This window comes from Falco punctatus (assembly GCF_963210335.1).
Source record: "Falco punctatus genome assembly, chromosome: 3".
In the NCBI taxonomy this organism is placed as follows: domain Eukaryota; kingdom Metazoa; phylum Chordata; class Aves; order Falconiformes; family Falconidae; genus Falco; species Falco punctatus.
The window spans coordinates 13,552,194-13,565,737 of NC_137582.1; the positions used below are offsets into that span (position 1 = coordinate 13,552,194).

At 55.0% G+C, this 13,544-nt stretch overlaps 2 protein-coding genes across 2 annotated transcripts; both read left to right on the forward strand.

Moving 5' to 3' along the window:
* Positions 1 to 1,595: 1,595 nt before the first annotated feature.
* On the forward strand, positions 1,596 to 1,904 carry LOC308060017 (feather keratin 1-like; the record flags this gene model as incomplete). The annotated part of the gene is made up of 1 exon (XM_080378193.1): positions 1,596 to 1,904. The coding sequence occupies one exon, from the start codon at positions 1,596 to 1,598 to the stop codon at positions 1,902 to 1,904; it is 309 nt and encodes a 102-aa protein (XP_080234319.1).
* Positions 1,905 to 5,343: 3,439 nt separating this feature from the next.
* Positions 5,344 to 5,652, forward strand: LOC308060266 (feather keratin 1-like; the record flags this gene model as incomplete). The annotated part of the gene is made up of 1 exon (XM_080378732.1): positions 5,344 to 5,652. One exon carries the CDS (start codon positions 5,344 to 5,346, stop codon positions 5,650 to 5,652), a length of 309 nt encoding a protein of 102 aa, XP_080234858.1.
* Positions 5,653 to 13,544: the final 7,892 nt, after the last annotated feature.

Consider the following 13,544-nt stretch of genomic DNA (forward strand, 5'->3'; position numbering starts at 1 on the left):
TGCCAGCCTCCCCTGCCTGCCGCTCCCAGCCCTGCTCCGCCTTTCAGCACACATACGGGCTCTCCAGAAACTCACCTGCCCTCGCACGCTGCCTCATACACAATCATAAGAGTCACTTCCGTTGCAAAAGACCCTTAACGTTATCGAGTCCAACCGTTAACCTAATACTGCCAAGGCCACCACTAATCCATGTCCCTAAGCGCCACGCCTACGTGTCTTTTAAACACCTCCCACAATGGTGACTCAACCACTGCCCTGGGCAGCCTCTTCCAGTGCTTGATAACCCTCTCGGTGAAGAGATTTCTCATCATAGCCAAACTAAACTTTGCCTGGCGCAACATGAGGCCCTTTCCTCTTGCCCTAGCACTTGTTGCTAGGGATGAGAGACTGACAACCTCCTCGTCACAACCTCCTCTCAGGTACTTGGAGACACCGATAGGGCCTCCCCTCAGCCGCCGCCTTCTGAAAACGCAGTAGCCCCGCTTCCCTCAACCGCTACTTCTAAGGCTTCTTCTCTCGATCCTTCACCGCATTCGCTGCTCTCCTTTGGATGCGTCACACCACAGCCCAAGCCCCACCTAAGGGCTCCACGATGGAGGGGCCAACACAAGCACTGGCGGAGCCAGGCAGGGCACCTCTCGTCACAGGACCGGCGAGCTCTCAGCCAGGGCTGCCAGGAAAATGGCCTGCCCTCCTCTGCCTGCCCGCACTGACACCCCCAGGGACGGATCCCAGGGGGCACAAGCCCAGACACGCAGGCCCCTTTCTCCCAGCTACAACCTTTCAAGCAAGGCGGGCAACAAGGCACACACAGAGCACGCTCAGTGGGAAAGGCCAGGCCTACAGTCAGGCTTCGCAAGCTGGCAGCAAGGCAGGCAGGGACCAAATGCCATGGAAGGGGCCGACACTCATGCCCGGCACACCTCCAAAGCCCACAACAGCCTTCCAGGCCCATGAACAAGTGGGGGCCCCTCTTCGCAACGCACCCGCAAACCACACCACACGAGTGCCACGGGATGACCTCACTGACAACACCCCACCTCTCCTATGCTTTGGCCACGTCTGCCAAATGCCCTGACACGCACCTTCCATGCAAATCCTCCCAGATACCTGCTCTCACTTCAAAGCTGACGCCAGGGACAGACGGACACATCCTCAAGAGGAGGACATGAGAAGGGAGCGTTGTGGGAAGGGACACACCCCCCACCTCATTACCTGCCAAGCTCTGGCACGCAACAGCTGCTTGCTGCAAAATGCCGTCACGCGCAAAGCCTGTCCCGCCCCCTCAGACCAGCATAAAAGACGGCCCAGAGCCTCTCTCCATCACACGCTTCTCCTGACGCCTTCTCCCCCGCAGTCAACAAGGTGAGCCTGAAGCCCCTTCCCCTCCTTCTCCTGCCCCACACGCCCCGTCTCTTCCAGCACGCGCTGACACCAGACTCAGCAGCCCCCACGACTCAACACCACCACGCGCCCCGCAGCCCCACACCGCGCCTCCACACTCCCTTGCCCTCCTGTAACGACACCCCTCGCGCCCCCCACCACTCTCCGCTTCCTCAACACCCTCTCTTACAGGGACACTCCACACCGCAGACATGGCCTGCAACAACTTCTGCAGCCCCTGCGGACCCACCCCGCTGGCTAACAGCTGCAACGAGCCCTGCGTCAGGCAGTGCGAGGACTCCCGCGTCGTCATCCAGCCTTCCACCGTGCTGGTCACCCTGCCGGGACCCATCCTCACCTCCTTCCCCCAGAGCACCGCCGTCGGATCCTCCTCATCGGCTGCTGTGGGCAACATCCTCAGCTCCCAGGGAGTGCCCATCTCCTCCGGCGGCTTTGGCTACGGTTACGGCCTCGGAGGCCTGGGCTGCTATGGCGCCGGAAGAGCCTGCCTGCCCTGCTAAGGGCCCTCCACACCACACACACCCTGCAAGCCACGGCATGGACTGAGGACGCACCTCCCGCCTGCTGCTGCCACGAGGACCTGCCACCCGCACCTCCTCCTCTCAAGGCACCAAGCAAAGCAGCACGGAAGGGGCCAGCCCCGGCTGCCACGATACGTGGCCCACCTACCTCCTCCTCTTCTCCCACTGTCTTCTTTGCATCGCCCCTACTGATACGTCCGCTACTCTCCGCTGCAAACGCCTGCTCACAAGCCAAAGACCACCGGGGCACCTCCCCCGCGCTGCTCCCACCGCAGCAAAGGAAGATCTCGGTGCTCTGGCAAAATCTTCTGCAAGCAAAGGACCCGGGCTGACGGTCGCCCTACTTGCCTCTCAGAACGCTTCCCTTCCACTGCGTGCTCCTGCCTTTTCACTCTTTTGCCTCAATAAAATCTCCTGTATCCCAGCACCACACGCCTCCATCTCCTTTCTTCTCCCAAGGCTCTTCCACTCTAAAACGGCACAAGGCCAGGCCTCAACAGGCCGGCGGGGTTGGGGGGAAAAGGGCACTCAGCCTCTCCGAGGACACAGGCCACCAGCGACAACACACACTCGCACCTGCAGGCATACACAGCATGACACAAGCCCAGCACTGGCTCAGAAAAAGCCTCCGATATGACAACGCTCCCTGCGCACACCTCCGACCGAGGCTCCCCGTGCCAACACACGCTTGACTAACTCTCTTCCGCACCCTCCCCAGCAAAAAAAAGGATCACAGAATCATTTAGAGATGGGCAGGAATCTCTGCAGAGCATGTCCTTCCACCCCAGTGCTCAAGCAGGGCCAGCTAGAGCAGATTGTCTGGGACCACAGCCACTCGCGTCTTCAGTACCTCCGAGAATGGAGCCGCCACCACCTCTTCCACTCTTTGACCACCCTCACTCTGGAAAAGCCCTGCCGCCTTTGCCCGGGCAATTCCAGATGCTTTCACTTCTGAACATGGCCTCTTGTCCTACCACTGATCGCAAGCCTCTGGGCACAGCCCTTCAGCTGCTTTGCAGGCCACCGCACCGGCCGCTTACGCAACCCGCACTTTCTCAGCTCGTCTAGGAGCACGTACCAGGAGACAGCGACAAAGGCTTCCTTCAAGTACGCCTCAGCAACAGCCACTGCTCTCCCCTCGCCCAACGCCCACTCGCCTCAACGCGGAAGACACGCAGCTCCCTCAAGCATGATTTGCCCTTCCAAAATCCACGCCAAACACCCCCCAACACCTTCCGTCCGTCCTGGCCTTGGCAGTGATTTCCAGCAGCATTGCTTCCATCACCTGCCCCGGGAACAGGCTCGGGCTCACCGGCCTCTGCTTTCCCAGAGCCTCCCGCACCATCTTCTGCGGGACACGAGGGGTACCAGCTCCCTTCCACTCTTCAGGAGCTGCCCCCAGGCACTATGACCTTTCCAGGAAAATGGACAGCGGCCTTCACAAGGAGGCCTCCGCAATGCCAGATGCCTCGGCATTCCTGGGAGCAACACGACAGGCCCCGTGCACTTACAAACACCCACTCCCACATCGCTCCTGCCTACCCCCCTTCATCTTCCTCAGCAACAACCACAGATCACCTGACAAACAGCCTGAAAAACACTCACCTTGCCTCAGCGGGGGCAGGCCTTGCCACTCATCAACCCTTCCGCACGCACCACCACCACCACCACAGCCTCGGCTCTGCAGCCCCGTGCCGCATGCTCAAACCCAGCTCCCCTCGGCAATCGCCAAATTCCCTTTCACCCTGTCAAGCTCTGCGCAGAGAACTGGCCTCACCCCTCGACACTCGCCCCAAGCACAGACCCCAACAAAGGCCCAGGACTGCCAGCCTCCCCTGCCTGCCGCTCCCAGCCCTGCTCCGCCTTTCAGCACACATACGGGCTCTCCAGAAACTCACCTGCCCTCGCACGCTGCCTCATACACAATCATAAGAGTCACTTCCGTTGCAAAAGACCCTTAACGTTATCGAGTCCAACCGTTAACCTAATACTGCCAAGGCCACCACTAATCCATGTCCCTAAGCGCCACGCCTACGTGTCTTTTAAACACCTCCCACAATGGTGACTCAACCACTGCCCTGGGCAGCCTCTTCCAGTGCTTGATAACCCTCTCGGTGAAGAGATTTCTCATCATAGCCAAACTAAACTTTGCCTGGCACAACATGAGGCCCTTTCCTCTTGCCCTAGCACTTGTTGCTAGGGATGAGAGACTGACAACCTCCTCGTCACAACCTCCTCTCAGGTACTTGGAGACACCGATAGGGCCTCCCCTCAGCCGCCGCCTTCTGAAAACGCAGTAGCCCCGCTTCCCTCAACCGCTACTTCTAAGGCTTCTTCTCTCGATCCTTCACCGCATTCGCTGCTCTCCTTTGGATGCGTCACACCACAGCCCAAGCCCCACCTAAGGGCTCCACGATGGAGGGGCCAACACAAGCACTGGCGGAGCCAGGCAGGGCACCTCTCGTCACAGGACCGGCGAGCTCTCAGCCAGGGCTGCCAGGAAAATGGCCTGCCCTCCTCTGCCTGCCCGCACTGACACCCCCAGGGACGGATCCCAGGGGGCACAAGCCCAGACACGCAGGCCCCTTTCTCCCAGCTACAGCCTTTCAAGCAAGGCGGGCAACAAGGCACACACAGAGCACGCTCAGTGGGAAAGGCCAGGCCTACAGTCAGGCTTCGCAAGCTGGCAGCAAGGCAGGCAGGGACCAAATGCCATGGAAGGGGCCGACACTCATGCCCGGCACACCTCCAAAGCCCACAACAGCCTTCCAGGCCCATGAACAAGTGGGGGCCCCTCTTCGCAACGCACCCGCAAACCACACCACACGAGTGCCACGGGATGACCTCACTGACAACACCCCACCTCTCCTATGCTTTGGCCACGTCTGCCAAATGCCCTGACACGCACCTTCCATGCAAATCCTCCCAGATACCTGCTCTCACTTCAAAGCTGACGCCAGGGACAGACGGACACATCCTCAAGAGGAGGACATGAGAAGGGAGCGTTGTGGGAAGGGACACACCCCCCACCTCATTACCTGCCAAGCTCTGGCACGCAACAGCTGCTTGCTGCAAAATGCCGTCACGCGCAAAGCCTGTCCCGCCCCCTCAGACCAGCATAAAAGACGGCCCAGAGCCTCTCTCCATCACACACTTCTCCTGACGCCTTCTCCCCCGCAGTCAACAAGGTGAGCCTGAAGCCCCTTCCCCTCCTTCTCCTGCCCCACACGCCCCGTCTCTTCCAGCACGCGCTGACACCAGACTCAGCAGCCCCCACGACTCAACACCACCACGCTCCCCGCAGCCCCACACCGCGCCTCCACACTCCCTTGCCCTCCTGTAACGACACCCCTCGCGCCCCCCACCACTCTCCGCTTCCTCAACACCCTCTCTTACAGGGACACTCCACACCGCAGACATGGCCTGCAACAACTTCTGCAGCCCCTGCGGACCCACCCCGCTGGCTAACAGCTGCAACGAGCCCTGCGTCAGGCAGTGCGAGGACTCCCGCGTCGTCATCCAGCCTCCCGCCGTGCTGGTCACCCTGCCGGGACCCATCCTCACCTCCTTCCCCCAGAGCACCGCCGTCGGATCCTCCTCATCGGCTGCTGTGGGCAACATCCTCAGCTCCCAGGGAGTGCCCGTCTCCTCCGGCGGCTTTGGCTACGGTTACGGCCTCGGAGGCCTGGGCTGCTATGGCGCCGGAAGAGCCTGCCTGCCCTGCTAAGGGCCCTCCACACCACACACACCCTGCAAGCCACGGCATGGACTGAGGACGCACCTCCCGCCTGCTGCTGCCACGAGGACCTGCCACCCGCACCTCCTCCTCTCAAGGCACCAAGCAAAGTAGCACGGAAGGGGCCAGCCCCGGCTGCCACGATACGTGGTCCACCTACCTCCTCCTCTTCTCCCACTGTCTTCTTTGCATCGCCCCTACTGATACGTCCGCTACTCTCCGCTGCAAACACCTGCTCACAAGCCAAAGACCACCGGGGCACCTCCCCCGCACTGCTCCCACCGCAGCAAAGGAAGACCTCGGTGCTCTGGCAAAATCTTCTGCAAGCAAAGGACCCGGGCTGACGGTCGCCCTACTTGCCTCTCAGAACGCTTCCCTTCCACTGCGTGCTCCTGCCTTTTCACTCTTTTGCCTCAATAAAATCTCCTGTATCCCAGCACCACACGCCTCCATCTCCTTTCTTCTCCCAAGGCTCTTCCACTCTAAAACGGCACAAGGCCAGGCCTCAGCAGGCTATTCAGCTTTCTGTGTAATCATCTATTGCTCAGCTTCCTTTACGCCTGCTGAAGCTGTCCTATCCAAATACGGACATGTTTGTTTTTGAAGACAGCTGTGCATTTGTTCCTTATGGTGTCAAGACCAACACAGTTTGGTAAATTTTTTCATTCCAGTACATGATGCACACCCTTACAAAAGTTTGGATACATTATTGTTCTTCTGGCGATGCCTCTGATGCAATCTCTCACTTTCAGCACACTTTTAACAATCTCATCTCCTCAGCACCACTCTCCACCCCTCACAAAAATTGTTGCGGTGAAGCAGAAGTGAAAGCTGGAATAAACAGAGCTTAAAAAATGAAGGAGAAAAGTACAGAGGCACAATGTGTAATTTCCCAACAGGGGTTCAGGTTTTGCCTTTGTTTCCATTCAATAGTCCGAAGGGCATTGACAATACTCTACCCTGGAGCCATCTCTGCCCAAGGCATCTCTCTGATTTCTTAACATTCTCCCACTATTTCTCTGAAGAATAGTTCGCAACCAGCAGCAAGAGAATACTTGAGAAGTACCACACTATCTTCTGCTCTCTGCCTCACACTGAAAGCTCCATAGAGCCAGACTTGAAGACCTTCAAGTGCACATCACCTTTTGCCAAAACCTTGCTCACTAAGGGTGACTCCAGGCACCCTTATTGAGGGAGTGCAGGTAACCTCATTGCCACGATGCTTAGGCAGGAGAGTAGGCACAAAAGCCCCAGCACACATCAGCACTGCTCACCTGGGGAATAAACCACAAAACACCCATGAGCTTCCTTTAGGCAGACCACACAACAGCCAGTGACTCATTGGTCCCATTGAATATCTCCAAACAGATGACTTGCAACTTCACACAACACCCAGCCCCTGCACGTCTGTCCTGTAGAGCCCTTATGCATCTATCACAGCACTCTAGTCACACAAGCTGTCCTACTAGTCTCAGGGAGTTCTGTGATGCCATAGTTCTGTGATCTGGCAACTGGCTCTTGCTCCTCCTGCTTACTTCACAGGCTCTGCACTTTTGCCTACAAGTGCCTCAGGTCAACTCTTTCCTAATCCTGTCTTTGTTCTCCCGTCACCTCAGTCCATTGACTGATGAACCCAGCCTCTGCTTCTTCGCTTGCCTGCCAGCAACAGACATCACTCCCAACAGAACCAGCTTATAGCCCTCCTCACCTGGTTTTACAGTGCCATGGAATGGTTGAGGTTGGAAGGGACCTCTGAAGGTCATCTGGTCTGACCCCTCTGCTCAGGCAGAGCCACCTAGAGCTGGTTGCCCAGGACTGTATCCAGACAGCTTTTAACTGTCCCCGAAGATACAGATTCTACCACCTCTCTGGGAAACGTATGCCACTGCTCATCACCCTCACAGTAAAAGTGTTTCCTGACGTTCAGAGGGAACCTCCTGTGTTTCAGTTGGTGCCACTGAGCAGCACTGGAAAAAAACTGGCTGCATCCTCTGTGCACACTCCCTACAGGTACTTACAGGCATTGATGAGATCCCCTAAGCCTTCTCATCTCCAGGCTAAAGAGTCCCAACTCTCTCAGCCTTTCCTCATATGAGAGATGCTCCAGTCCCTTCAACATCCTTGAGGCCCTTCATTGGACTCTCCCCAGTATGTCCTTTTCTCTCTTGTACTGGGGAGCCCATCACTGGACACAGAGCTCCACAGGTGATCTCACCAGTGCTGAGATGTGCTGGCAATGCAGCCAAAGACACCGTTATCTTTCTCAGCTGCAATGACACATTGCTGCCTCGTGTTCAACTTAGTGTCCACCAGGACCCCCAGGGTCTTTTCTGCAGAGCTGTTTTCCAACTGGGTAACCCCTAGCATGCATCCTGGTGCCAGGGGTGGTTCCTGCCCAGGGACAGGACTAAGCACTTCCCCTTGAACTGCACAAGGTTCCCATCAGCCCATTTCTCTAGCCTGGTGAGGTTCCTCTGGGTGGCAGCATGACCCTCTGGCTTATCAGCCATTCCTCCCAGCTTGGCATCACCTGCAAACTTGCTGAGGGTATGCTCTGCCCCATCACTCAGATATTTAATGAATATTAACATTAAACAGCAGTACTGAGCTCAGCTCTGGGGCCCCCAGCATAAGAAAGGCATGAACCAGCTCGAGAGCAGGTCCAGAGGAGGACAGGAAGATGATCAGGGGGTCAAGCACCTCCCCTTTGAAGACAGGCTGGGAGAGCTGGGGTTGTTCAGCCTGGAGAAGGAAAGACTCCAGGCAGACCTTATAGTGGCTTTCCAGTACTTAAAGGGGGCCTACAGGAAAGATGAGGAGGGACTCTTCATCAGTGATAGGATGAGGGGTAATGGATTTAAACTGAAAGAGGGGAGATTTCAGTTAGCATTTAGTTAGAAATTCTTCACTGTGAGGGTGGTGAGGCGCTGGCACAGGCTGCCCAGAGGAGCTGTGTGTGCCCCATCCCTGGGAGATCAAGGCCAGGCTGGACGGGGCTTTCAGCAACTTGGCCTAGGAGAAGGTGTCCCTGCTCTAAGCAGGGGAATTGGAACTAGATGATCTTTAAGGTCCCTTCCAACTTAAACCATTCTATGATTCCCTGTGATTCCATGATTTGATGCAGCATTGACCCCTGGGGTACACCTCTAATTACTGGCAGCAGGCTAGACCCCATGTCCAGCTGGTTTTCAATACACCATCACTGTCTGATGAGCCCATACTTCATCAGCTTCTCCATGAGGATCACACCAGCCCCAACCTCAGCCCCATGACTTCAGCCTTCCCTCACCACAGCCAGGCACTCCCTCAGCACCCTCAACAGCCAGCCAATCAGGGGGCAGGTGACAGCCTGCCAATCAGGGGGTGGCTAACAGCCTGCCAATCAGGGGGTGGCTAACAGCCTGCCAATCAGGGGGCAGCTGCGGAAGCCCCTGGAAGCTTCCAGAACGCACCCTGTCAGGACCCCAAAATCAGCATCTCTGGTACAATAAATAGATCATGTTCACCAAACAGCCCCCAAAAAACTGCTGGGAGGGATAGGGGGTGAACAAGGGAATGAATGAGTGGAAAAGGTGCTGAAAACCGAACCAAATACCTCACACAACAGTGTGTGAGTTAGGGGACTCAGAGGGGTAAGAGAGAGGGAAAATGCCCTCATTAAATAACCCCCCCAAAAAAATATTCAATGAATACATCAACAGACCCTGCCCTTCTTGCCCATGCTGCAGGGTACCAGGGATATCGACATGGGGTACCCTGTCATCACCCTCCCCTTGCTATGGTCCCCAGCCCAACCACCTGATAGTGCCCACAACACCATCTTCCCTCACAGTGGGTTCCCAGGGCCACCCACACAGGGTCCTGTGTCCCTGTCCCCACCTTGGTGTGAGGTTCTGGGGCAACCCATCAGAGGTGTCCAGGTCACCACCCACCCTGCTGTCAATCACCAAGTGACCCACATGGCAGGCTGTAGAGGAATTACAGAGGAATGAAGGCAGGTTAATTATCATTGATAATATACAGCTGTGGGCTGGCTTCAGGGGCAGTGGGTTGGTTGATGTGAATAATGTGCAGCTGTGGCTGGTTCCTGCTAAGTGGTTAAATAGCCCTAATGGGTGATGAAGGGGAGGACTGTATCAAGAGATACCTGAAAGAGGCAGTGGGAAGAAGGAGTGTGTGCATGCCCTGGATGTAGGAGAGACACTGGGAGAAGCAGAGAGAAGAAAGTGACTCAGCTGAGGAGAGGAAGGATGGATGTAGGAGGCCCAGAGAAGGAAAAAATCCAGACAAAACAGAGGCAAGAAGCAGGGTGGACTGGTCTGAAGGGGCTGAAGAAACAGCATGGACAGTAGATGAACTTTTGAAGCTTTGTGGGGGATTGGTGGCTGTGCTGGGGCAAGGTGTGGGAACTACTTAGTGAAGTTAACCTGGTATGGGCTGGTAAAAGCCTTGTTGCAGCCAGCTAGTTTTGATAGTGCTGCAACAAGAGCACTTTACCCCTATCTGCATGTTCCCGATTCAGTATGTGTGGGGGTTCCTAAAATATTGCCCCACCTTTCTATGGAGTCCAGCACCCACCTCAGCAGAACCTGGGAAGCCTTGCATTTATCAGACCTTTCCACCACCCATATGGATGCAAGCCTCTGGCTTGCAGCCCTGTGCAGCATGCTTGCCTCTAGTTCCCCTCTACAACATCCTCCTGTGTGGCAAAGATAGTGATGGTGGCAGTGGGTTGCAAGGCATCAGGGATTATGCTGTTTTCTCAACTGCCCCTTGCTCTGACCAGATGTACCCCAGGTTCCTGAGTGCATCATAAGGGTCACATCTTTGACATTGGTGTGGTACCTTGAGGCCACTTGGTGGACCATATGGATGGCAGGATACCATAAACCTCCTCAACCCCTCTCCCTTGTTCCACCACGGGCACATCTTTTTGCTGTTAGCATCCGGCCTTTGTTTAGGTTTGTGTTAAGCAAGCTGTGTCTAGAAGATGTAAAGCCCACCAGAATAAAGCCAGGAGCTGGGTGCAGAGACACGCAGACATGAATTGACTGCTGGGCTGCAGTTAGCTCTCACAGACTAGATCTGGGCACCATGAGGATGCTCCTTCTGGACCCTCAGCCCGGAGAAGCTGTCTTGTTGATTGGGTTAGAGGTGGTAAAAGCTGTCCCTGTGCTTGCCTTCAAGGGCATGCCTGCATCTTCATGTCCCTGCAGCCCATGGCTGATTCCAGAGCCTTCCTCTCCCAGCTCATGCAGAACATTTCAACGCTGTGTGTGACAAGGAGATGTGGATAAATGTAATTGGGGTGGTGCACTTAAGGGGGGAGATGGGGTTGATGCTGCTGCAGCTTATGCAATCATACCTTGATGGAAGGGTACATTTATTTTTTTCATTGCTTCTTCTGTTTAATTGTTGGGGGGTTGAGAGATGTTTCAAGTCTTTCATAGCTTAAAAATATTAAAACATAATAGTCTTCTGTTTCCATGGCAACAGATAGCGGGTATTCATGGGCTTGAGATGTTGGCATCTTGCATTTGTTTCAAGGTTTAAAAGACAGCAATTTGCTTCAACATTCCCAGAAAGCACCACCCGGGCAGAAGGGAGGCTGTGGCCTGGAAGGGACAAGCAGAAGCCAAAGCTTGGTCCCAGGGCTTCGGGCTGTGAACCTGGGGAAGCTGCAGTTTGCAGCTAGGGTGATGTGCATCTGGCAGGGGGCTGGGGTTTCCATGCCTCCTGCCCTTGCAGGCAGCTGGCCTGGGCACTGGGGGGAGGCAGAGATCTCTGTGATATCATCTGGGAGAAGAGGGCCATTACCACCTTCTTGCCATGAAGATGCTCAGGGGGCTGGAGCACCTCTCCTATGGGGACAGGCTGAGAGAGTTGGGGTGGTTCAGCCTGGAGCAGAGAAGGCTCCGAGGAGACCTTAGAGCACCTCCCAGTACCTGAAGGGACCCACAAGAAAGCTGGGGAGGGGCTTTGTACAAGGGCCTGTAGCAATGGGACAAGGGATAATGGCTTTAAGCTGAAAGCGGGGAGCCTTTGGTTAGATATTAGGAAGAAATCCTTTACTGTGAGGGTGGTGAGGTGCTGGCACAGGTTTCCCAGAGCAGCTGTGGGTGCCCCATCCCTGGCAATGTTCAAGGCCGGGTTGGATGGGGCTTGGAGCCACTGGTCTGGTGGCAGGTGTCCCTGCCCATGGCAGGAGGTTGGAACTAGATGATCTTTAAGGTCCCTTCCAACCCAGACTATTCTAGGATTCTATGACCATCCTGGGACTGAGGATCTGCTGTTCTCCCCAGCAAGGGCAGTGCAGGGCATTGCAGCTACGTGGGGACAGTCATGTCCCTGCAATTACTTTTCCCCTCCCTAGGAAAGATGATCTCCAAATTCATCATGCCAGGACCAGCAGCAGGCAGGTACAGACTGCCTGAGCTTGGCCCACTGCTCTTGCTTGTGCATGTTTATAGCATCATAGAACATTTTGAGTCGGAAGGGACCTTTAAGAGTCATCTAGTCCAACCCCCTGCCAATGAACAGGGACATCAACATCTTCAGTGCCGAGGTGGGTACCTCTCCCCTAAGACCCACTGCTCTGGCTGTCCCAAGTGATGCTGAGGCACCATCCCAGATGTCTCTCTGCAGAAACCCTGAGCACAGGGCTAGGAGTGTAAGCAGGACCCCAAGCCTCTTCTATCCAGATGTGTCCTCCTTTCTCAGCTATTGTATGTGCCTCCAGCTTTCCCTTCCTTCCATCCCTGTCACTTTCTGGGACCGTTACCATCCTGTACTGGGGTTTCAAATCCTCTTGCCTCAGGTAATGAGTTCATCCTGGGCAGTGTCTCCATGCCACCAGCATGCTGGTTTGAACCGATGGCTCCATGCTTTCCATCTCATCAGATTTTGGTGTCCTCAGCTAGGCTTCATGCCTTCCCTACCCAATGCAGGCAGCCTTGTGCTCTTCAGAGCTTGTTGCTTTATCTGCAAGCCCCAGGAATGTATTGATGTATCTGTTCTTCCTCTGTGACACAACTTTTTTGTGGAGAACTAACAAGCTTTTTTTTTTTTTTTGATAAGTAAAATTCTAAGAACTGCCATTACCTCAGCACCTAAAGTGTGTTTGATCATGTTCAAGTGACACTGCAGGAACCGCAGGTACATTATTTAAGTAATTACAGGACAGCTTTAAAATCCAGCACAGTTCTCACTATTAAAAATATGTCCAAATACTCACATTTCCATTGGATGACATGCAGGTTACCTGCATCTTTCATTGTGACTCTCTCCCCAGGGGTTTGCGGTAAAGCTCCAGTATCCAGAGTTGTAGGAAATCAATAAATCTCCTGCTTCAGCTTGAAAAAAAAGATGGATAAAAAGTGGTAATTGAAATGCAGAAAATGACAAAATAGGACCCATATCTTCTTTCTTAGAAAAAATCCCACTATTTGAGGAAAAGGGGCTTTTTCTGTGCTGAGGGTGGTGAGAAACCGGACAAGGTTGCCCAGAGAGGTGGTCAATGCCCCATCCCTGGCAGTGTCCAAGGCCAGGCTGGATGGGGCTCAGAGCAACCTGGTCTGGTGGGAGGTGTCCTTGCCTGTGGCAGGGGGTTGGAACAAGGTGATCTTGAAAGGTCACTTCCAGCCCAAACTGTTCAATGATTCTGTGAGTATCTGATGACTGTCTATGTTCAGTCTTTCCGCTTCATTTTCAGACACCCTTCTTTAGAAACCTCTTTCATATCTTAATGGGGTAAGGTGTACCTGTGTGTGTCCAGGCTGTCTGTGCATGCACCAACACTGCTGCACCTCCAAAGAGCCAGTTTTCCACGTTGAACGTGGTCTGTGGCCTGGGTGACCTCTGCTGGCCTTAGCAGAAGGTGTCTC